General features: G+C 34.1%; 1 protein-coding gene across 1 annotated transcript in view; it reads right to left on the reverse strand.

The window, feature by feature from the left end:
* Window positions 1–27,094, reverse strand: part of LOC111051673 (putative uncharacterized protein DDB_G0277255) — a 30,111-nt gene continuing 3,017 nt past the window's right edge. Inside the window, exons 2-4 of the mRNA XM_022338220.2 lie at window positions 8,904–10,438; window positions 6,727–7,617; window positions 1–838 (exon numbers count right to left, since the gene is read on the reverse strand). Of these exons, the coding sequence (XP_022193912.2) occupies window positions 680–838; window positions 6,727–7,617; window positions 8,904–9,728 (1,875 nt within the window). The 5' untranslated portion in view covers window positions 9,729–10,438 and the 3' untranslated portion in view covers window positions 1–679. The remainder of the gene's footprint in view (window positions 839–6,726; window positions 7,618–8,903; window positions 10,439–27,094) is intronic.

Raw genomic sequence — 27,094 nt, forward strand, 5'->3', positions numbered from 1 at the left:
GCGCCACACCAGATTTTTTAAATAAATATTATATAGCCAATAATAATCTAACATAAAGGGATTGTGCGTTTGGTAATTATTCACGTCGGCAGTAAAATGCTATTTTGTAGGTAACCATATGATATACAAACAAAATAAATTAATTATGAAGTAAATGATATTCTATTCAGGTGTATCTACTTCTTTTATTGAACGATTTAGAGTTTTTGATGAGACAACATATAAAATAACATTAATACTGCGAGCGCGAATAAGGAACACTCTTTTTAGAGCTGAGTTAGACTCAAACCGACACCTCTTAATAATTACTCACAAATCTCACATTTACTTACATATCAGCTACGAATTATTTGAAGCTTACGTCATCAGCTCAATTCCAATATTTATTAAATTGGGCTACAAAAATATTTTTGGATGATATTTCCTTTATTTCAAACATCATCATTTGGAAAATTGTTTCTCCTGAAAACTCATTAAACGAGAAAATGACTGGCATTTTCTCGCTACTTTTTCAAAATTGGAGATTTAACCATAAAAATATGGTTATCATATACTAATATTATCTCTACTTATGACACAAATTAAGTAAACAGAGATTATCACAAAAAATCAATGGATAATAATGAAAATAAAGTAACATACCCAAAGAAGATAATATTATACTTGAATGATTTGGAGACTATAACTTGTCACTGCCACTCCTCTTGTTTCCAGTATCTACTTTGAGGTTTTCGATGTAATCGCATAATCTATCCATACCTTGCTTCATCTGTTTCAGATATTCACTCGCCTCACTCAAACAATCCAGGCGGTTGACATTCACTGAATCTTCAGGCTCCTGTAAAAACAAGGAGTTGTATTATAAACCATCTAAATTCAAAATTTATAGTTTTAATGTTTATTTTGGACTAAAATTTCATAAAAATTGTACACGTGAAATTCTAACCTTATCTTGGACTTTGTCACTTACAAATTTGGAAGAAAAATAGCACAAGGACTACCTTATTATTTCATCTTTCAATGTTATTACATTAGTGTCATTTGCATTGTAAATAAATAAAATAAATAATAAATAAATAGAAACAATATTATTTTTATAGATTTTATTGGTAAATCTCTAACGGAAGTTTCTCCTCACCTGATGAATGCATTCCAGCCGATAATTGACCCCTCGACTGTTATATTTCAGCCGAAAGCGCCACGAATTGTATTGTATATGTTTTATTAGAAACTATCCATCTCACAAAATGTATCTATACTTATTACTTTCAATTTGATGAAAATTCAAACACGTGCCATTAATAGGAAGAATACAGTTTTAGTCCATATAGTCCGGGCGCAAATGTCATTCCGTGGTCATTTTTGAGTAACAGCCGTGGAAGATGTCTCAATTTCTTCGTTAGGCCTAGCATAATAAGGATCGTGATGATAAGTCGAAATCACAGGCAAAACACCTCGGATAGCCGCCAAAATTTTCAGGGTTTTGCTATATCGCTTGTATATTTCAATAATCGTTCAAGACAATCAACCGTTTTTTTTAGACGAAAATATTATGAAAATCTTCCTCTACCATTTTTGTTTTATAAAATTTTCCTCTAAAACGCATATTTTCTAGTTATCACCTTCAAAAGCCCAAAAAATATTTTTTCTAAATTTGTTCAAATTTATAAACTTTATTAACTTTTTTGTGGAAGACATAGAGAAATTCTAAATCTATGAAATTTAGAGCTTTTTTCAACTTTGATACGATATATCTTCATGCGCTGTACGTCGAAAAATGAGTTCTCCAGCGCCCTCCGAAGAAAACCCTGCATGATTTCTGGTGCGTTTTTCCATACGCATGAGGTAACAAGCTAAAACTATAAAATCGATTTTTTCATGACTACTTTAAGATAGAGACTTGCAAATGGTCTCAATCTCTTCGTTACAACAAGACGAATAAGAATATTGATTATGGAAACAACGAAAATATTAGACATCATTGAAAAATACAAGATGGCGGTCATTATTGACAGAAATGTTTATATCGCTTGTTATTCAGTTATTGTGACAGATATCGGATTGGTTTTACCACCAAAGTGTTTAGAATTAACCAAACAATGATGTTTGAGAGAATAATCTCATTTCGACCACTCTTTCCATTATTTATTCAACTTCAAAAACTCGAAACATACATTTTTCGGGGACAATATTTCAGTTTCCACCCTTTATATGCATTCGCAGTGAACAAACACTAGTATTATTGGCATATTGTTGTAGAATATTTCAAAAGCTTCAAAATTACATCTGGTTGAAGGCTGTAAGTTCTTTTTTTATGGCTGGAGCATCATCGGAAAAAGAGTAAAACGTACTGTTTGCAGCGGAAAACATGCTTATTCCACCAAATGCCAATCCCAACAATTAGAAAACCGTGTAACTCATGACTCCTTGAAGGTACAAACTTGGGAATGGTATCAATCTCTTAATAATGATGTGTAGAAGGAAATTATCCATGATGACAATCTCAAAAATGTTTGTCGTATGAAAAAAACAAGATGGCGGCAAAAATATGTCGATTTTCAAGAAATCGTCTGTAATTTTAATAATGTCGAGGATATCTGATCAATTCAGCCATCTGGAAGCTCCAAAATAATTTGAAAACGAATGAAGTATTATGATTATGGTTATGTAGGAGAGTAGGGATGTGAAGAAGGGCAGTCAAGGTGGAATATTATTAGTGTTATACTTTATCATCACACGATCCTTCTTTTCTCAAAATTGCAACTTAAGCTGGTCGATGACTGGAACTATATCTATTCATTTATTCAAGCACATGGGAATCTTCTGAAGGTTCATTTGAAATTTTGAAATTCATATTTTTATGATGAGGAGAGAGGCTCACTGTCCAAAAACTACTGCTCTCTCAAATTTCTAAGAGTAATAGATGAAACACTCGTATGAATCTACAAGATGCTATTTTAATTTTTTTGTCTTCCGACTGTCATTTTAATTTCCCTTATCCCCAACCAATTATTCGATGCTTTTTCGTTTATTAACTTCATAGGAATAAATTTCCTATGAAATTATATATTTACAATTCTATAAACAACAGTGGACTCTCCGACAACAGTGGAGACTCTCAGTGACAACAGTGAACTTGGACAACAGTGGAGACTCTCAGTGACAACAGTCAACTCGGACAACAGTGGAGACTCTCAGTGACAACAGTCAACTCCGACAACAGTGGAGACTCTCAGTGACAACAGTCAACTCCGACAACAGTGGAGACTCTCAGTGACAACAGTCAACTCCAACAACAGTGGAGACTCTCAGTGACAACAGTCAACTCCGACAACAGTGGAGACTCTCAGTGACAACAGTCAACTCCGACAACAGTGGAGACTCTCAGTGACAACAGTCAACTCGGACAACAGTGGAGACTCTCAGTGACAACAGTCAACTCCGACAACAGTGGAGACTCTCAGTGACAACAGTCAACTCCGACAACAGTGGAGACTCTCAGTGACAACAGTCAACTCGGACAACAGTGGAGACTCTCAGTGACAACAGTCAACTCCGACAACAGTGGAGATTCTCAGTGACAACAGTCAACTCCGACAACAGTGGAGACTCTCAGTGACAACAGTCAACTCCGACAACAGTGGAGAAAACATGTTGAGAGAATGGAAAACGAAAGAATCCCCCCAAAGCTGTCATTGCTTACTAGCCAGAAGGGAGGAGAAGTATTGGCAGCCCAAGAAAAAGGTGGGAGGATGTTTGAAGGCGGAACAGGTATTAATGCCTACCCCTGTAACAAGATGACGACGACAACAATTATATAGATGATAATTGTAATAATTAAATTATAATTATACAAATAAATGATAAATAATAAATTTTACATTACAAATAAATCATCGAATTCGGGATACTTTCTCGAAATTTTCAAATTTTGAAAAACTTTTGGCTTTTTGGTCATGAAAATGTTGAAATTTATTTCCATGCAAATTTCGTGGTTCAAGCAACCTCATTTTGAATCTTTAAGAAGTTGAGCTCTGTGATATTCATACTTAGAAACTTGAAAAGATTGTAGGAACTCTGAAAGACATGTATTTCTCTTCTAACCTACGGTATTATATTTTGGAGGAACTCGTGTCAAATGATCGATTCATTCCGAATCCAGAAGTGGGCGATACGACTGATTGTTGGAGAATCCATACGTTCAAGCCGACCGTTCTTCAAAGAGATGAAAATTCTCTCTCTTCTTCTAAGCTTGTATATCCTGGAAGCCGTATGTTCCATAGACCAGAACAAGAATAAATTCAGAACTGCCGCACATTTCCACAATTATGGAACGAGGCATTGCGAAGAGTTGCAAGATGATACACACAGGCCCGCTATGTATGTGAGTAGTAGAGTGCTGAAATTCGACTGTACAATAAATTACCGGCTATCGTAACAGAAAATACAGAACGTGAATTTAGAGTATTGATGAAGGAGCAGCTTTTAAGCATTTGTGCATACTCAATTGATGAGTTTGAAGTACATTACGACATGAGCTAGGTTGCTCAGCACTATTATGTATAGATTTCATGTATTTTTGCTATCAAAAATAATTGAAATAGGACTTGATTTGAATAAATTATGGACATATCCAAATACCCCTTCCGTTGGTGGTGAATTGGACAAATAATAATAAAAAGATGAAAATAAAAATTGAGTAATTAAATTACAAAAGAGCCAGGAAAAGCATGTTGGTTTTTCAATAAGAGAGCAATTGGTATTTGATGTGCATGCTCTTACAAAACCAAGCATTCTGAAAGATCAAACCATCCAAAAGTATTGAAACTCTAGAAGAATTGAAGATAGATATTGAATGAATCGTAGGAGATGTCGAAGGGACTCGCCAGCCTAGGAAAATCAAATCAAAAAACTTAAAAAAAAGTCATAACAGCTCATTCATCTAAGGTTTCCGTTTATATGAAGAAAATAAAAATAACCCATAAATAGTGCGGGCGCAAATGTCATTCCTTGGTCATTTTTGGGTAACAGCCGTGTAAGATGTCTTAATTTCTTCATCAGGTCTAGCATAATGAGAAACGCGATGATAAGTCGAAATCACAGGTAAACACCTCAAAAGCAAGATGGCCGCCAAAATGTCAAGAGTTTTGCTAAATCGCTTGTATTTTAATAAACATTCAATATACCAACAGTTTTTTGGAAAAACGCACCAGAAATCATGCTGGGTTTTTTTTGGAATGCGCTGGAGTGACTTTTTCATGACATATGCGCCCGGACTAAAAGGAATATCAGTAGAAATAATAAAAACTTTCATTATAAAATTCAAACATATTTATGGGAATCTTAGGTGGCGACGGGGAGAAAATAGTTTTAATTGCCAAACTGACTTTATATCATACTGTACTAGGACCTAGAGAATGGAGAAAATTATATAACTATTCCGCTTCTTATAGTACCGTAATTCAGTTTCAAGTTTAATAAATGCAAATTATGAACAAGGAGAAAACGATCAAATATTTGATAATCTGGGAAAGGGTTGTTTTATTTACTTATTGAATCATTTGTTGATCATTTCAAGTCTGTTAATTATACACTGTACCGATCCAATTAGCTATTTGAAAAAACAACAATCTCTATTATATCTTCCAATTCCAAGAGGTCAATAGTGAACTCTTATCTCTTTGTAAATTTGCCAACTGATAGTGAGTAAGAATAAACATCTCTTATTATAGATGGATTCTACACTTTCAAGATGAAATAATAATGTGACAATAATGTAAAATATAATGGGAAAACTTTACATTGAGCTTAGTGAACAATCACTCTCTGTTCAAATTAATTTTTCATTGAATCCCAAAAACATATCTATTTATGTTGTAGTATATAGGGGGGAGGAGGAGGAATTGACATCAATATAGAGATTTTTATAACCCACTTCTCCTTCACCAATATTATGTTGATATGATAATTATAAAACTGGAAAATTATTTTTGTTTTGTTTCAATGCTGAGCTTCAATTTAAAGAAAATTAGACTTTTAGAATTGTGCTGCCAAAAATTTCAATTCTTCAAATAAGTAGAAAGTGGATAATTATGATACTGTAAATGGATATTGCAATTTTTTGAAGTAGTAAGAGTCTTGGCCCCGTCTGTCTAAAACCATTTTTCAATAAAACATTATACGAATAATGCTCATAAAAGCGCACAAGATTTTGATTTTTCTGGTGAAACCTTAAATATTATTTTATAAAATATAATTTATGCAGTATAATATATAAAAATAACGTATAAGACTGGTAGTGTTTTAATTTTAACATAAAAAAATCGTTCAAAGTATTCCAAAAGTGTTAGTAAGGTTCTACTACAGCTTGATACAATTAATGATTGTAGAGTGAAAACTGTAGACCATACAAAATTACTTTTGACTTGGAGGAATATGCAGCGCAGAGAAATGGTGGGAGATCAGCCAATTACAGTGATGAATAGAATCATAGGTAGAAGCGCAGTTGCCAATTTGATGATTAGAGTCAGTCGTCTGAGTGCTTTCAGACAGGAAACTTCGTAAGTGTAGCATGAGCACAAGAACAGTCACTAGAAGTTAGAGAACGCTGGCCGGTTCAGGAAGGTAACATCGCGCTTCTGTATCCCTACCGCTGTATGCTTTCTCTGATGCGCATGTCCCTCCCAAGTCAAAAGTAATTTTGTACGGACTATAAAAAGAACTCACCACCAACTGCTTCTGTTCAGACACTTGCACGCCGACATCTCGATTTGGCTTCGACTTCAATATGTCCGTGTAGATCTTCAATTTCTTATGAAATTCAGATTTCTGATTTGACGATGGAGTGGTGCGACATTTGAGACCAACATCCTCTTGACTTGGGGTCTTCTTAACAGGCACACGACGATTCTTCGGAGAGTAACACACACGATCAGGCGTTCCCTTCTTGCGCTTGGGAATAGTTGATGTCTGATAGGATTGTCGTTTCTCCCAAACGATCGATTTCACGCTTTTAGTGTGAGAAACGGTTTTCCAATCGGTTTCTGATCTGCTGGTCTGATTCTTATGTGGCGGATGGTATCCTTCATCTTTGGGCAAGGAAAATATAGACGAAGATATACTAGAGCTGTCATCAGACAGATGCTTTTCAAATTCCATATTATGCCCGAAACCATCAACGTCATCAGAGAAGTTTTCATCAAGGGATGAATGACTATCAAACGTGTCACCGCGAGCAAGAAGGTTGCGACTACATTTTTTGCCAGGTTTCTCAGAGCCTCTCAACTGAAAAGCGTATGTTTCCATACTTCTCTTTCTATTCAAATCAAACAATGTATGAGGTGTTGGACTGCCACCATTACTATACAGCAAAACTCGACCGCTGCTACTTCTCACATTCTGATTTGACAGTTCAGTGAATATTTTGTGATTGCTAAGATTCTGCTCACTTTTGCTCCGATTTGTTGTTGTTCGACTTGCATCACGGTTGGACAGTTTACTTTGGTTTGTAGTGTAGTTTTTGGATCTATTTTTATCGGTGTAGGCTTCATGCGTTGACTCGTCACTGGACGTGTTACCTTTCGAATCTATCTTTGTCGGCAGAGAATCCTCTCTCATCTGCAAAAGCACATTCACATATCAATACACAATTGGAAATATACTATCAATGGAGATAATTGAAACATTCACATTTAGAGAATAAGCCAACATTAATTATTTATTAGATAACAAGCAATCAAATAATTTAAATACTGGAATCTCAAAGATTACTGTAAAAGTGAATTGGATGAGCAAAATATGAAAACAGTACACATTTTGAAATATTGATAATTGATATTGTACCACTCTCGAAAGGGTACAATGAATATTTCACTAATAAGAGATAAGCTAACTTATTATGCATAAATATAGAAGTTGAAAGAGACTATCCCAAAAATGTTTAAAAAATGAATTGCAAATGGTGTTTAGATTGATTAATACTGAGTTTGTAAATTTGAAGCCTAATGAAATCAAACTTCCTTAGAAATAGATTACAACATGTATAAAAAATGAGTAAAAACCCATTGACAGAATTCCAGCAATACACAATAAATTTGCCTTTACAACAAGAAATAAAAAATTCTACATGAAACCAACAGCAACCAATATTAATGTACAGTTTTGTATTAATTCTGAAAACGGGGTTTCGTCCACATAGAAAATAATTTGATGGAAAAATGTATAAGCATGTGTGGCATTGAAAAAACTGCTCCAATCATGAAAAAATTTAGTCTCAACTATCACATGCTGATGAGGTATAATAGCTTATAGCATATTATAGCTAATGAGAAATAATATAACTGTGATATAACCTTAGCATATTCATGTGAAAACTATGGTATTGGACATAACTTGAATGTTACACATTTGATTTAAATTCTATTAACAGTTTCATTAATTATTGTAGCTCAAACAATCAATATTATCTTGCACCTAAACTTTTGAATGAAATTGACCATTATTGGATGATATACGTGCTATGCATCACATTACTTATAATCAACAAATAAAATAACAATCCAATGTGATGAATAATATAATCCTATCCAAATATGGATAAGAAAAAATAAATCAATGTTACCTAGGCCTACCAAATTTTCGAGTGAATAAAGGAAGATCAGCTAAAATTTTGTATCGGTTAAAAGATAGGCAAGAAAAACTCGACCAGTTTGCAGTATCAAAAATATTCATTACAAGTTCAATCCGAATTAATGAAACTTGTATATTGTAACAGTAAAGTAAGACGTTTTTAGCTGTTCCAATGCAAATGTATAATTAAGACGAGGTCTATTGAATTTGTAAATAGATTCGCAGAATTGTAACGTTAATAATCTGTATAATTTAATTTATGAATGTTTGCCTACCTTTTTGAAGTTTTCCAGATATGAATGAACTCGTTCAAATGGACTCACTTTAGAGATGTTACGCATTCTATAGCTCCGTAATGGTGAGTGATCAGTCGTAGAAAGCAAGGCATTTTTGTGGCTTTCACTTGCAGAATGTTGAGGCGACAATTCACTGTTTGCCATCTTCGACGAAGGAAGCGGCACATTTTGTTTCTTACCCAACCTCGACGAACTACTATAGTATTTGCTTATAGGTCCTAAAGTAGTCTTTGTTCTTTGAGGATTACTCACAATAGTTGAAGAGCTGGATGACTGAGGTCGTTCTTCTTTCGTTGGCAACTGAGTAGAATCTTGTTTGGTATTGAATATTTTGTAGTCTAGAGACTCAGATTTTTGCATTCTAGCCACTTCAGGACGATGTTCATGAACTTTATTATTATTACTCAGCGATGAAAATCTATTTGGTAAGCTTGTAGTAGAATCTTCAGTCTGACATCGATTGATATTATTAGAATGACAAGTTGGAAACAAATTCTTGGAGTAGTTTAAATTGTTGTCGGTAAGGTCTTCGTTGCTTACAGATAAATCCGAACGATAGGAGTTATTCAAAGAGTTGCGGAGTCTCATGAAATCAATCTGATTTACAGCTTCAGCATATTTTTTTAGTAACGAGTTATAATTTTCTTGCAGCTGCTTCAAAGTGCTATCTTTCTCTTTGAGTTCATTTTTTAAAACGGAAACTAGATCACTATCATTATCAATGGTTTCAGTGATTGAATTAATAGAACAGGTTGTATCACTTTTCTTCTGATTAATCAAAGGGGGATCCTTACATAGACTCATTACTGATTGTTTTCGTTTCTTTCTAGATTCTTCCGAATTTTTAATATCTCTTATATACTGCTTGACTTTACTTTGAACATGATCGTAGCTCCGATTGCCACTGTTCAAACTCAAGCAGCTAGCTGATCTTGGAAGCCTGAGTCTTTGGATTTTGATGTTGACGACAAGGACTGACTAGGTATTGTTTCTGAAGAAAAACCATTGTTTGTTTTTGGTAGCAGCGGAAATGTCTCTATGGATGACATATCTTGTAATGACAAGGACACTTTTTTACCCCTTAAAGCCAAGGGGGAACTGGTATAGACAAATGGACCAAAATCCTCGGGCTTGTCCATATTATTTAGTGATTTATCCTTTTCTATACTAGAATTCATACAATCCAACGCATTCACCGAACTCTTGTTTTGGACATAAACGTAATCTTGCATGTCTTCTGGTTCTGAGTTGTAGTTTGAACCAGAGCAAAACTCTTGAACAGCATTGTCGATATCATGACCGTTAGATTCGGATGCTCCTCTACAGTGAATTCTGATGGAACTTCTGAAGCTGCAAACCGAATCTGACAAATCTAGACTGGGTGACAAAGGTGATTTTGTGTTAAAAATCGTGTCATCATTTTCCTGCGGCAAGATGCTTGTTGGATTCAACGAGAATCTTCGATAAAATCGACTCTTCTCCATTTTAAGCAGGATGTACTACTTTCAAACCACCTGAAAAGTCACAAAACAATAGTCTTGAGATAAGACAATAAAACACGTATAACTTAATTTATAACTTACAGTACACAAAATAAATATATTGTTTTTGTCAATCAATCAATCAATCAAGTTTTATTGAACAAAATATTTACATTGGAGGTCCCACTAAACCCAAAGGTTTTTCAGTAGGTGCCTATATAAGTATACATAGTAAATTATAGAATCGTACATTACAAAGAAACAAAATTAACAAATTTGATAAAAGGAAGAGAAAAAAAATTTTTTTGCATGCAAAGGAAGTTGGGAAGTAAGAAGAGGATGTAAAGGAAGGATGGTGGTGAGGATAGAAAAATAAGGATAGAACTAGAATAATAAAATTTAAGAAAATAAATTAGATAAACTACTCAAGTAAAAGAAAAATATCAATCAAATCAAATCATAAATCATGAAAAATGAGTATTCACTAAAACAAAAATTATAATAAACATACATGGGGGAAAAAATTGAGAAATGAACGTTGAATTTCAAGATATAATTATAAGTGGTTGCTCTGGCTGGCGGCAGTGACTCAATAAAATTGATGTACCAGCAAAATCTCTGCTAGCTGTTTCTTCATATGAGGTAATTGTTATTTATTAGATAGCTAAGAAAATCACTTTTTGAATAATCTCGAATACTCAGAGGCAATTTATTAAATAATTTAGGAAGTATGTAGAGGAGTGATCTTTTTCCATATATATTTCTTAATCGAGGTAACTGATATATAACTGGTAATCTTGAATTGTAAGTAGATGATGGAGCAAAGGATCTGTATTGAATATTATTTTTGAGAAATATTATAATTTTGTAAATATAGAAGTTCTTTGGAGTTAGGATATGGTGAAAAAACTGTACATTAGAAAGGTTATTTAAGTTGATAAGAGGCAATCGAGATGTTATGCACTTCAGGGTTCTTAATTGAATTCTTTCTACTCTGTGCAACAAATAGTCAGCTGCACAGCCCCATGAATCTATACCATACCTAATGATAGACTCTACGAGAGATTTATAAATTAGGTGAAGACAGTCGACCGGAATAGTTTTATGCATGTAAAATATTTTTGCGCTTAACGCTTGAAGTTTTTTCGAGAAGTAGTTGATGTGTAGATGCCATCTCATTCATCTGTCAACTATCACAATTAGGTATCGGGTATCGTCAACTTGGGTTAGTGATGGGCAACTACAAGTTTTCTGGTATTTCAACTTTATTAGTATTCGTATTATAATAAATCCATCTGTCTTCTAATCTCTCTTCTCTCGGGCGGCATTGACATGTATAAAAGAAGTAACCTACAATTGAGTATCGAGAAATTGAACTTAATTCAACCACATGCACCCGCAGAACAGCTGTTTGAAACGGTAGCGGTGAAAGTACAGTTAAAACAGATGAACCTAATCGTTATTGGCACCTACCGGTCTCCATATCCTAGGACAGAGGATGATTTCCATTACATTGTCATTATTATTATTTTGTATAACCTATGTACGGTATTGTAAATTGAAATTGAACTTATTTAAGGACTGTGTCCAAGAACATAAAATTAAAATAAAATCAGCATATTACTAAATTAAATATGTTCTTATTTTTACTATCAATTCCATTAGGTTATCATTTTCATAATAAAATTTTAAAACTCCCTTAGGCTCTATGTAAGGAACTGTTTTGTTTTGGATTATGCTTCTGACAGTGGTAAAAATTAAAGAATTTTATTTGAATTTTCATATTTAATAAAAATATTAAAAAAGATGGGTGTGGCAACAGGTGTTACTTTCGATATTTTAATTGGATCAGGGAACTGGCCTTGGTCAAAAGATTTGTTTATCGAAGTTGATAGGTGTCCGGCTATTGAGTCTACACATACCTGCATAAAACTACAAGCGATATCATCCACACTAGACTTGGCTCTTATTTGATTGACAATTTACAAATCCTTGATCTCTTTTGTGGTAGTTGGCCAGAGCTGGAAGTCACTATCTGATATTTCATGGGCTGTATCAATGTTGGGTTCAATTGTGGTGCCAGTTAACTTCTGAATTTCGGATATGAAGTAGTTATTGAAAATATTTGCCACCAAACCAGTATCGGTTGAAGCCTTCTCATCTTGTTTCAACATATATTGAGTGGATTCTTATATCATCATTTGTGAAGCTTTTAACAACATTCCATGAAGCCTTACTTACATTTTTTGATTTCTCTATTTTGTTTTTGTAGAATTTCCTTTTGGTTGTTTTACACAGGTAGGAGTATTACTTCTTAGCTTCTTTGTACTCATTTTATAGATTTTGTCCTATATATGTGGGAAATTGTTGTAGAAGAGCTTAAAGCTTTTGCTTGCATCGTAGATATGGCAAGAATTCCAATCCTGGTTTGAGACCAATGATTTAAACTGGTCCTGATACGGTTTGGTAAAACTTCTTTTTCGGTTCTTCTGTTCAAGATACTATGAGACTTTAGTATTATAATACTTGGATTAATTTACAAGAGTCATGGATTGAGTGTCAAATAGTAACTCAAATCAAAATCAAATCAAACTCCACCCCCGGTTTTGTTTTCTCTATGAAAATTAGCAGCAATAGTATAGTTCTCAATTTTTACAGACTTGTATTTCAACTTATTGAGCCAAGTCTCAGCTAAACAAACAATGGTACATCCATTGTCATACGAAACAGATTCCAGCAATTTAATTTTACCCGTCAATGATCTTATATTCATAGACATGATCCTAGTATTTTCACTATTGTTGTTGTATTGTGTTTTGTTTTTAATGTTATTGCTTTTTCCTATTTCATGGTCATTTCTGATTTGCGCAGGAAGTGATGGTTGCTATGAGATGCACTCAGTAGGGGCTCCAAGATTCTTCTCCCTTTCAGCTCGTATCATACTACAAATGCCAGCCTTCAATATGTTAGCTCTCTCTTTATTGAGATGCACACCATCCCATTCAAGGTGTTGCCTTTTCAGTTCATAAGTGGTAGTCCAAGAAGCTATTTTTCAGCTGATGAAGTGCCATGTACATACCACTCGGTGTCCGGAAATTTCCTCTGGTTTGCTTCTCATGGTGAGCCACAATGGTCTCATGACATGGTTAGGTGTTCGCGCAGTTCTCATATTATTTGTACCGATATTCATAATTACCTTGTCTGGCAGGACAGTCTGTTTTTTGAGGTATCTACTCACGTCCTGTATTCTACCGCCAGGGATTATCTCGATTGCAGTCTTACATTCCTCATCCGTGCTCAGTGCCAGATTCACGTCCCTCAACAAAGAGTCTCCAGTCTCCAGAGAATGGTCTGCCAGTCTCATTGAGGAGGCCAAGCTATGGTTTCTTGCAAACAAACTGAAGTTCAATGAGGATAAAACCAGCATCCTAGTCTGCTCTTTGAAGATTCAAGCAGCTGCAGAAGAACCAGTGAAGCTGCTGGGTTTCTAGATGGACAATGAAAGGAGAATGGAAGAAGAATGGAGAATCTGGAAGGAGAATGAGCTGGAATCATCATGTTCAACAGGTGTGCAGGAATATTATACCTCATACAGGAATATTATATGTCAAGAATATTATACCTCCTGAGAAAACTGAGACACCTGGGTTGACCACAACAGCCTTATAATGGCGTACCACTCACTTTTCCAGAGTTACATTAACTATGGGCTGCTGCTGTGGGGTCATTCACCAGCCGTCCATGATGCTCTGCTCCTGTAGAAAAAAGCCATCAGGATAATGACCTCCGATTTCAGGGAACATTGCCACCTCTCTTCAGGAGTCTTGGAATCCTCACTATGTACAGCCAGTATGTACTGCGCTCAGTGATTTACATAAAGGAAAACCGGGATCTGATGTACAGAAGAGGTGATATACATCAATACAATACCAGACATACTGCCTCATTGGAGATACCTCGCAGCAGACTGGCTGGAACTTGCAACAGCTTCCCAACACAAGCTATAAAATTTTTCAACAGTATTCCCAAGGAGATTCAGGGCAAACCAAACTCCAGGTTTTATGCGATTGTGAAGAGCAAACTTATTGATAGACTACTCTACTCGTTGGGGGAATTGAGGGAGGAGTCCCTTTTTGCAGATCCAGCACCTCCACAACATGAATAGCCATGCTCTTTTTATTATTGTATGTGACAGAAGTTTTTTTGACACTGCCTATCTAGAGACCCCAGTCTCTGGCAATGACTCAAGTATTCTCAGTATTACAATTTAATCGGTCTCTAAATTTAGTGAATTGGTAATGCTGTCATGGAAAAGTCAGATGCAAGTGATATGTTTGAATCCTTACTCAATACAGTTTTACATTATTTCAATCTAACTATCCCTAGAAATACCTGTAGTAAAAATTTTCCAAAGTTGAAAGAATAGAAGGAATTTCAAATGTAAGGCTGACTCTTACACAACTGAACTTAGTAAGATTCTACTTACTCTCTTACATGAAAACTTCAAAAAACCTAACATTCGAAAATACTTTTTGATGTAGAGCACTGTACAGAAATTCATTAGATGAGGCCAAGAGGGATTCTATCGCATAAATCATTGAATCTTCTGATAACAAATGTAAGAAAGCATGGCAAATTATCAAAACTACATCCTCCAACAAGAATGTTGTAAACTTATCTACTTGTGATCTAAACAAACTGAATAATTATTTCATCCAATCAGTAGATGATGGGCACGAGAAGATAGACAAGCCATCAATTACAGCCAGTGCATTGCTCAATGATAATGTCAATAAGTGCAAAATAGCTTTATTCTTTTCTCATGAGGTGATTCAAGAGATGATTTTTAAGTGGTTCATAATCTTAAAGTTTCGAAGAGTGAAGATTTCTATGGTTTATCAGGCTCCTCGAAAATATTGCTTACTCTGTAGTGCCAATACTGACCATTTGTATAAACAGGTGTATTAGGCAGGGTGTTTTCCTCAATGTATTGACTCCAAAGTTGTTCCTGTTCATAAGAAGGGCACGAAAGAGGAATCTCCCAGTTATAGACCCATCCAAATAGTACCTGTTTTCTCCAAGGTTCTAGAGATTGTCATGTATACACAGGTGTATGAATAGTTAATAAAATTTGGGGTACTGTCGGAGCATCAATTTGGTTTTGTGAAGGGAAGATCCACTACTGATGCCTTTGATGCACTAATAAAATTTGTTATTGAGTCTTTTGAAAACAGGTGCTTTGCTCAGGCCGCCTTCTGTGATCTGAGCAAGGCATTTGACTGCGTAAAACATGATATTTTGCTCCAAAATTAACTTTTCATGGAGTCAGTGGAAAGAGTATCAGTCTTATTAGATCATACTTTGGCGATCGCTAGCAAGTTGTTTCTGTAGGAAATAATTGATCCGATCTTGCTAAAGTAAAGTACAGCGTCCCCCAAGGATCAATATTGGGACCACTCCTCTTTGTATTGATGATAAATGATCTTCCTCTCACAATCAACGGCAAGACTGTGTTGTATGCTTATGACACCACTTTTCTTAATTCTCATTCAGATGCACGTACTTTACATAATAATATCGGGTGACCGAGCTTTGCTCTGGAGTGTAAAAGCATAGAAAATTTGTAACGAAAGATCAAATTTATAGTTTATATTTATTTATACATTTTCTCAGTCGTTTAATTATTTTTACAGTTATATGAGGAGGCACAACAGGCTTATGCTCAAAACTGTCCCTTTTCAAATTTATACTACAGTCCAAATCAAAATGTAGGTTAAGCCATTATCACTTATCAAAATAACAATTTTTTCCCTCTTCGAAAAACAAGCACATCATCAATTACAAATAGATATACTATGAATTCGATTTAGAATCATATATACTATGTTTGCTACAATATTTATTAGTATACTATGTACTATTCTGTACTAACAGCATCTAGTTTTTTAGACTTTCTGAAGTAAACATGCTCTCTAAAAAAGAGAAATAAACGAAAATAAGTTTTTCTTGCTGAATTTTTCTTCTCGTGAGATCAGCTGAATGATCCCACACATGCACTCGTTCACTCACTTTCATTACGGTATAGACAGACGACAAAATTTCCAGCTGTTTTTCCAAAGACGTATTTATCCTTTTAATGTCCTTCAGCGAGTTATACCAGGGTTGAGACCTAGTGCAATCGAATTTTCATATCATAAACCTACTATGTTCCAAATTTCGTGAGAATCGTTAGAGCCGTTTTCGAGATCCGGTCACATACAAATATATATATATATATATATATATATATATATATATATTATATATATATATATATATATATATATATATTATATATATATATATATATATATTATATATAAACATAATTTAAAACATATAAACATAAATTAGTCGTTTAATAGTATAGGATGATAGCTGATACCTTGGCGGAAGCTTTCAAGTGGTTCAGAGCAAATTGCTTTAAATTAAACAAGGATGAAACTCAGCTTATGACATTTAGTCTCAGGGATTACACACATAACAATAACAATAGATTAAAGTTCTTGTGAAAGAATCTTGGAGCCCCTACTGAGTGCATCTCATAGCAACCATCACTTCCTGCGCAAATCAGAAATGACCATGAAATAGGAAAAAGCAATAACATTAAAAACAAAACACAATACAACAACAATAGTGAAAATACTAGGATCATGTCTATGAATATAAGATCATTGACGGGTAAAAATAAATTGCTGGAATCTGTTTCGTATGACAATGGATGTACCATTGTTTGTTTAGCTGAGACTTGGCTCAATAAGTTGAAATACAAGTCTGTAAAAATTGAGAACTATACTATTGCTGCTAATTTTCATAGAGAAAACAAAACCGGGGGTGGAGTTTGATTTGATTTTGATTTGAGTTACTATTTGACACTCAATCCATGACTCTTGTAAATTAATCCAAGTATTATAATACTAAAGTCTCATAGTATCTTGAACAGAAGAACCGAAAAAGAAGTTTTACCAAACCGTATCAGGACCAGTTTAAATCATTGGTCTCAAACCAGGATTGGAATTCTTGCCATATCTACGATGCAAGCAAAAGCTTTAAGCTCTTCTACAACAATTTCCCACATATATTTGAAGTCTGCTTCCCTAAGATGATTTACAGAGAAAGGAAGGACTCACTCAATGTTGGATTGATGAAGAGTGAAATTGTTGAAGCAAGAGATGAGTTGAAAGAATTATACTGGCGTAAACACAAGTATGGAGGACAAAATCTATAAAATGAGTACAAAGAAGCTAAGAAGTAATACTCCTACCTGTGTAAAACAACCAAAAGGAAATTCTACAAAAACAAAATAGAGAAATCAAAAAATGTAAGTAAGGCTTCATGGAATGTTGTTAAAAGCTTCACAAATGATGATATAAGAATCCACTCAATATATGCTTGAAACAAGATGAGAAGGCTACAACCGATACTGGTTTGGTGGCAAATATTTTCAATAACTACTTCATATCCGAAATTCAGAAGTTAACTGGCACCACAATTGAACCCAACATTGATACAGCCCATGAAATATCAGATAGTGACTTCCAGCTCTGGCCAACTACCACAAAAGAGATCAAGGATCTGTAAATTGTCAATCAAATAAGAGCCAAGTCTAGTGTGGATGATATCGCTTGTAGTTTTATGCAGGTATGTGTAGACTCAATAGCCGGACACCTATCAACTTCGATAAACAAATCTTTTGACCAAGGCCAGTTCCCTGATCCAATTAAAATATCGAAAGTAACACCTGTTGCCACACCCATCTTTTTTAATATTTTTATTAAATATGAAAATTCAAATAAAATTCTTTAATTTTTACCACTGTCAGAAGCATAATCCAAAACAAAACAGTTCCTTACATAGAGCCTAAGGGAGTTTTAAAATTTTATTATGAAAATGATAACCTAATGGAATTGATAGTAAAAATAAGAACATATTTAATTTAGTAATATGCTGATTTTATTTTAATTTTATGTTCTTGGACACAGTCCTTAAATAAGTTCAATTTCAATTTACAATACCGTACATAGGTTATACAAAATAATAATAATGACAATGTAATGACTCACCCTTTTTAGAAAACATACAATTAATAGAAGTTAATAATTCAAATACATTTTATGCCAGTTTTCTGTCAATTCATAATAACTAGTAGTTCTGCGAACAGTAGACCTCGCTCATGAATACAACTTTCAATCTAATGAGAAGGGCCAGTACAGTAAGTACAGTATATTGTGAAGATTTAGCCATGATTGTCATCTATTATTTTCTCAATTGAAAGTGCTAGAGATACTGTTTCCAGGGACACCGGACTCATCAAGGAGGTACCTTTATATCAAATTAAATGACCTATTAAATGAAAAAGACTAAGAAATTGTCAAAAAACCACAGTTTATTGATACTCAGAAAGACCGGTTTTGGTCTTTATCAGAGTTTATCAAAGATTGACAATGGTGTAATAACTAGGGATGGGTATCGATACATCGATGTTTACTGTTTGATGTTTTTCACTTATCGATGGTTTCACCTAGACATCGGTCATCCGATGTTTTTCCCAACTAAAAAGTAGAAGCAATTCTAATTTAATAATTTGATACAAGTTTTTTTTTTTTTTTTTTGTTTGAAGATGATTATCTTGAGAGCAATAAGCAATAGTAACAGAATTACAATCATTATCTCTATCATATTTAGTGTAGTATTCTGTTTAGCGTTTTTTGTGAATATAGATCACTCTTGTGAAAAATCTCGCATAAGTTTTGATTTCCTGCAGATTGCTATTTTTATTTTTCAATCAGGCTCTCTGTATTTTTATGTGAGACTGTTGGATACTCTTGAGGATTTACATTACTTCTGTGGCCCGTGTCAAGGTTAGATAGTTAGTTATTTAGAATTGAATAAGAGGTCTGATTCTTTCGTTTCTTAGAAAGAAAGAATTTTTCTTACTACAATTATTTCCTCAACATGTGTTTAACACTAATGAATCTAGCTCTGGAAAAGAGGTCCTCGTATTGTAAGGAGTGCAGATATCCATATAAAAAAACTTAATCCATTTTCATTTCCTAAAAAAACTATCAGGTATTGAATGAATACGATGAGTATCAATGATTGCTAAAGTTAGCTTAGGGTGAAATTTCAAGACCGAATCCTCAAGGATATCCCGAGAGGTTTCAGACTAAACCATGAAGATGACAAATCTTGTGAACTAGAGTTGATGTATCTTTCTAGTCACAACCTGACTTCAATTATTCGAAAGACTGTTACTTGAATACCACAAGTCCAAAATTGCTGTGATTCCAGTTAGTAACTGTTGAAATATTGGAACAATAGTTCCAGATAAAATTGTAGTCACTTTAGAAGCTCTTTTTGTGCTCTACAATCTGAGATCAGGTATAGCGATCTATCTCATATTCCAAGTACACCTGACAAAAATGCTCCTTGTATTGTGAAAAAACCTCATTTTCAGCTTCAAGCATCATCACCAACTAACTGCATTGTCCTCAGATTGATATTTCGCACAACGACACTGGTTCTTGAGATTATGTTCTATGAGAATCACCCGTGAGATACACTTTATTTCAGTATTTCCTAGTGGAGAGGCGCGCTTAAGGACACCTCAAGGATCAAAATTTCAAACACATAACTTTTGACACAATGCTCAGATTTCATTGTACTACACTTCATCCTTCTCGGTTCGTCACGGCGGTTCAAAATCATGCATAATAAGTCAAATTCGGTCGAAAAATGGAAAATTTATTGTTGAGTGTACTTAAGCCCATATTCCAATACACAGAAAATGACCAATTTTCTATATTCAAAGTTGCATGTTTTGTGAAATACTTCTGATAAAATTTCCAAATCTAGTGAGAATGTGAAAATTGTACCCCTCTACCCTCTCCAATAAATAATACTTTCGATTCCAAAACAATTTGGAAGCTAAGATTTTAAAAATGGCGATTTCAGTTTTTACATTTTTTTCGTAATTTTACTGTTGATCAAGAGTTTCTAAAACGAGTCTGATGACCAATTTTCTATATTCAAAGTTGCATGTTTTGTGAAATACTTCTGATAAAATTTCCAAATCTAGTGAGAATGTGAAAATTGTACCCCTCTACCCTCTCCAATAAATAATACTTTCGATTCCAAAACAATTTGGAAGCTAGGATTTTAAAAATGGCGATTTCAGTTTTTACATTTTTTTCGTAATTTTACTGTTGATCAAGAGTTTCTAAAACGAGTCTGATACATCATAGAAGCTTACGATTGATTACAAATTGTAGATAAATTCATCCTCTACGAACTCAGTTGCCTAAAATCCATCTTGAATCACTTTTCGCTATTATAGAACTGCCAAAACCGTTAATATGAGAAAAATATCTACAATTTCCGGATTTTTTTCAACAATCAAATCTCACTTTACAAACATATTTTTCATGAATTGTTCACAGCAGCTGAAATAGAAAATTCTATTGTACATTTCAAGATCATGTAATAATTTTTATAATAAGGGGTTACCGAGATACATAGCTTTGAATATAGAAATTGGCCATTTCTTATGTATTGAATATGAATAAGTACCTACACTCAACAATAAATTTTCTATTTTTTGACCGAATTTGACTGTTGATGCATGATTTTGAACCGCCTTGTCGAGCCGAGAAGAATGAAGTGTAGTACAATGAAATCTGAGCATTGATGTGTCAAAAGTAAATTAGAAGTGTTTGAAATTTTGATCCTTGAGGTGTCCTTAAGCGTGCCTCTACTAGGAAATACTGAAATTAAGTGCATCTAATGGGTGATTCTTACCCACGAACTCATGTCATTGTGCGAAATATCAATGTGAGTACAAAGTAGATAGTGATGATGGTTGAAGCTGAAAATTAGGTGTTTTCCACAATACAAGGAGCATTGTTGTCAGGTGTACCTGGAAATCTATATGACATAGAGCGCTCTAGCTGATCTCAGATTGTATAGCACAAAAATACGCCTAGAGGGATTTTGAAATATACATCTAAATTGTGACAATCGGAAGATATTGTTGATTAAAAACTAAAATTCATCAAAATTGATTTTTTCTTCAAATTTTACTCATTTTTGAAAAATCATAACAAAGTACTCATTGGAGATAGAGAGTTCCGAGTGATCTCATTTTTTTCAGAATTATATAATCTGGGAGAGATTTGGCAGAAATAGCTGAAAACTGGAAAATTAGCCGAAAATATGAGGTTTTTGGGCTATCTTGTATCTAGCACAAGGAAATCTTGCATGAAGAAATTGGTTCTGGACTTCTCTTATGTACCCAAATAATATATTAAAAAATCAGAACTACAATATAAATTGCAAGCACACCCCCCTTTTTATGTCTATATTGACTGGACTAATAGTATCATCCATAAAAACGTAGGGCGATAAATGATGTTTAAAAACATCAATGTTTACTGTTTGATGTTTTTCACTTATCGATGTTAGGATGAAAAAAACATCGATGTTCAAAACATCGATGTTTTGTCTTTCGATACCCATCCCTAGTAATTACCGAAACCGGCATTTCTAAGTATCAATAAATCTGTTTTTTCTTTTACAATTTCTTTAATTTAATCGTTTAGTCTTTTTAATTTAATGTGAATAATTACCACAATATCAACTTCTCAACTACACAAAAAGGAAAAAAATTACCTTTAAACCTTTACATACAAATTTTTCTCTACAACTGCAGTATTCGACTCCAATACAATGAAGATTTTTTTAAATAATTTATCCAATAATTAATTTGATAAATCAATTTAATAATAATAATAATAATAAGATTCAATTTAATTATTCTATCTAATCATAATAATTTATTTTATAATGATATATTATTAGAATAAGATAAAACAATATTAGTATTATCTGCAAAAAAAAAACGAGGTAGGAACTGGTAGGAACGAGAATTGAACCTGGGTCCCACAGTGTGAGAGACAATGGTCTAACCAACTCGACCACCATATGCTCGTAACAATAGATGCGAAAAAGTATGGGAATGAATTGCTGTATCTTTAAAGACACATCCTTTCTGGATTGAGGTTAGTTTGAGGTTAGTTTAAATATTACAAAAAAACCAGAGGTTTTATCAAAAATCATTACACATACGTTTCTGCACCCTGTTTCAAAGAACTTGCATACCAAATTTCATCCAAATCGGACAATAACTGCGACTGTAACTATGGTATAAACAAACAGACAAAAGCCGATTGAGTCGAAACTAAGACCTCAGCTTTGCTTCGGTCAAAAATAATAATACTGATGTAGGCAAGGCCTGCATGGACACTAATCATATTGACCCGGTTGCCAGGGTGATTGTTTTTGGTAACGAACTGTTTATGAGAAAATAGCTAGTTGAGTTTTAAGTTGGATTTTGATGAGAGATGTTCAAATATGTTTTATTTTATTTTGATCTTGCTTAATATGTAAACTTTCAATAAATAAAGTGACAATTAAAAAGCACATCTACAACATTAGTGTCAGAAGTGAGATTGAATCCTTAAAAAAAAGAATATTGTGCATGAAGTTTTGGAAGATCGAAAATGGAGATAGAAGCATTTAACGAGATGGTAAATTCACTTAAGGAAGGTATGCTAGAATCTATATCTGATATGGGACAAAACTTGAAACAGGGATTTGAAAAAGGCAGATTTAGATTTAGTAAGGAAAGATATGAATGCTGTGAACAGTAAAATAGAAGACTTGAGTAATAATTCAATTACACAAAGGCAGCAAATTGAAAATGAATTAGAAGTTGTAAGGGGAGATATGAATCTTTTAAATAATACAATTGAGGTCTTGTCTAATAATACAAATGAACATATTGCTAAAATGAACAATACAGTCGAGGTCTTGTCTAATAAGACAAATGAACAAATTTTAACAATCAATGCAAAATTAGGTAGGTTGGTGAATGAGATTAATGTTGATGGACATATATTCAATGATGGCATCAACAATGAGGAAACTTACAATATAAATGATGAGAGTAACCTACCAACATTAGCTGCTGACGATATGCTAACAATATAAGCATAATCCAAAACAAAACAGTTCCTTACATAAAGCCTAAGGGATTTTTAAATTTTATTATGAAAATGATAACCTAATGGAATTGATAGTAAAAATAATAACATATTTAATTTTATTTCAATTTTATGTTCTTGGACACAGTCCTTAAAAATAAGTTCAATTTCAATTTACAATACCGTACATAGGTTATACAAAATAATAATAATGACAATGATAATGACTCACCCTTCTTAGAAAACATACAATTAATGATAGAAGTTAATAATTTAAATACACTCTATGTCATTTTTCTTCCAATTCATAATAAAAAGAATAATAGCCTACTATCCCACAAAGTGTGTCAAGTTTGATTTCCACTTTAATAACATTTAACCATTTCAAAACTACATTTCATCTCCACATTAATTACCACATTTTCTCTTTTCAGTTATATCACTTTACATTTCAATTCATGATAAACCTTTAATAATAAAACTGCACTAGCTAAGTCTTTTTACACACAACAAAGACATTGGTTGTATGTCTACCATAACGAAAAGTACAAAACAGAACAAGACTTTGCTTCTTTCCTTCCAGTTTTTAACTACCATAACCTCTTAAGGTGCGTACAGACTTTCACTCTGCTCCGCAACCGAACGTCACTCCAGCAGAGTGATTGATGGTCGACCGGGGAGCAACAGTGGTTCGACCGGGGAACACAAGAAGATCTAACATCTTCCATAACGTTCATGATGGGTGCGTGGGCGGTGCGACTGTGGTTCGATGGTGGTACGAGGGCGGTACGAGGGAGGAGCATGCTCGGTGCTGGTTGGGAGCGCGAATATGTGTACGCAACTTTATACCACTCTCCCCTCCAAATATTAGAGTAATTCTTTTTGTTATTTATTTACTGTTCAAATTTAATAAAAATGCTATTTATTTGATTTAAATTTATATTTGGCTTTTTGTTTATTGTTTTATTGAAATCCTATAAATGATAAAATTATGTGAAATTTGTGTTAATGTAATTGGTACAGTTCTTTTGATTTATTTAGTAAAATTATCAATTATTTTATCTTTTAAAGTGTTTTATTTTAAAATTTTAGTATTGGAAACTTTATATTTAATAACTTTGTTGTGTTGGCATCTAACCTACCAACATTATTTTGAAATTATCAACGATATATCGACAAATGAACTTTTGACTATTAATATTTATATATTTGATTATACTGTATCAATGTTTTGTTCAGCACTAAATTCAAATTATTTATATTTTTAAAAAGTAACATTATACTGTACATAAAAAAATGAGAAAGACCAAGTGGGCAATCATCGACCCATTGCAGTTCAAAGTGTTTTTTCTAAAATATAAGAAATTGCTTTTCTTAGGAGACTTATACCCTACCTAGAAAAAATAAAATTGTTCAATGAATACCAATACGGCTTTAGAAAAAACAGGAGCACAACCGATGCCATCTTCAATATGATAACTGAAATATATGAGAATCTTGATGAAATTGGAGAACAAATTTATATATTTTATATGACGAAATCCTTTGACCTTCTCTCTCATAACATACTCCTGCATAAATTGTCAAACCTAGGAATAAAGAATAAACCATGAAGATGAATTGCCACCTACCTGAAGAACAGAACCCATACTGTAAATGTAAGCATAGAGAAACAATAGCGTAAGTAGATATCCCATGTTATAGGACATTTGTCACAACTTTTACTGTTATCTCAAGCCAATTACTGTCGAATATTGTCGATTTTTACTATTTTGACCGGGTAAGAGTGTATGAACGGCACAATATGAGAGACTACCAGCTTCATAAAGCTTCACAGGAAAGAACTATGTGAACTATAGGCTTGAGATAACAGTAAAAGTTGTGACATGAATGCCATATACCATGGGATATCTACTTATGCTATTGTTCCTCTATGATATAAGACACTCAGTACAAGATGGAATGAATAAATGCTATAAATCATCCGTTTCACCGCCAATACACACTGGAGTCACTCAAGGTTCAAATTTGGGCCTGGTATTGTTCTTACTTTATATAAACGACATGCCTGATGATATATCAATGGGAAAAGTGTGGCTGTTCGCAGATGACATCAGTCACCTAATACAGGAAGACAATATGAAAAGCCTCCATATCAGAGCTCAGGAAGGATTAAAAAATTTGAGTGATTGGTGCCATGCTAATAGTCTAAACAAAGTGAAAACTGGAGTTATGCAGTTCTATAACCGAAATAAGCATGATTCAACACCTCTTCTCAGATTTGAGGGATCTAGTGTAAAGGTCAATAAAAATATAAAATATATAGGAGTTACTATCAGCAACAGATTTAAGTGGCAGACTCACATTGACCTTATTTCAAAGAAACTTACTGCAGTTTGTTACATGATGTGCCGATTACGAACCTTACTCCACACTGAAATACTAATGAAGGTGTAATAATATGGCTGCTTCCAGAGCATAATGAATTATGGCATAACATTCTGGGGGAGCAGTCATAGCGCAATACGTGTGCTTCTTCTGCAGAAAAGGATTGTTAGAATTATATGCAATGAAAACTTCCTGGCACATTGCAAACCTTTGTTTATTGAGACTGGAATACTAACACTCCCAGCCCTCCTTATCTTTGAATCAGCTCTGGTGGTTGAAAGAAGACCAGACTATTTCCAACGGAGCCAACATATACATGGATACAACACAAGACAACATAATGACACCCATATACTGGCAGTGAGAACTGGACTGGCACAAAAGGGGCCCAGATACTTTATGCAGCAGGATTTACAACCAACTCCCAGAAGAAATAAAAAATATTGAATGCATAGGCGCCTTCAAGGACCTAATGAAGAGACACCTACAACAAAGCCATTCTATAGCCTGCAGGAATTCTATGATGACTGTGTGTTCTGCAAGGCCAACCAATGACGACCACGGCGCTGTCACGCTACTAGTGGGATATCTACAAGTACCAAGTACCTTTATACCTTTATACCTAAATCTGCATCCTTTACCTATAATATGGGATCGATGGCATCAAAAACATAAAATACAATACACAAAACAAAAACATACAAAAGGCATGTTTAGCAAGACAGCATTTCCGACAAATCATCACTCATATATTCACTAACACTGTAGTACGCCTTGCTTTTCAAGTGCTTGGATACAACTCTCTCGAACGCTCTTAATTCCAACTGTTTTACTCCTGTAGGCAGCCTATTGAAGTATCACAATGCCGAACTCCTGTAGCACACCTGTGATCTCTGAAGGCGTACTCTGGGAATATCAATTAGCTCTCGATGTCTGGTGTTATGTTCATGCACATCAGTCTGAGTCAACATGTACTGCTGGATCTTCTTGACATACATTAGACAGAGAAGTAGGTAGTGGCAGACCACTGTTAGAATACCAAGTCTAACAAAAAGGGGCTTGCAGTGTGCACGATAATCGCTTGGGGTGATGATTCAGCCCATTTTTCCAGCTTCAGTATGTCCACAACCTTTACTGAATGACCCCACATGAGTAGGCCATAGGAAACGTGACAGTGGAAGAGCGTGTGATACACCATGACTAAATAGGCCTCAGTCACATG

The sequence above is a fragment of the Nilaparvata lugens genome, chromosome 6, assembly GCF_014356525.2.
Source record: "Nilaparvata lugens isolate BPH chromosome 6, ASM1435652v1, whole genome shotgun sequence".
Lineage (NCBI taxonomy): Eukaryota > Metazoa > Arthropoda > Insecta > Hemiptera > Delphacidae > Nilaparvata > Nilaparvata lugens.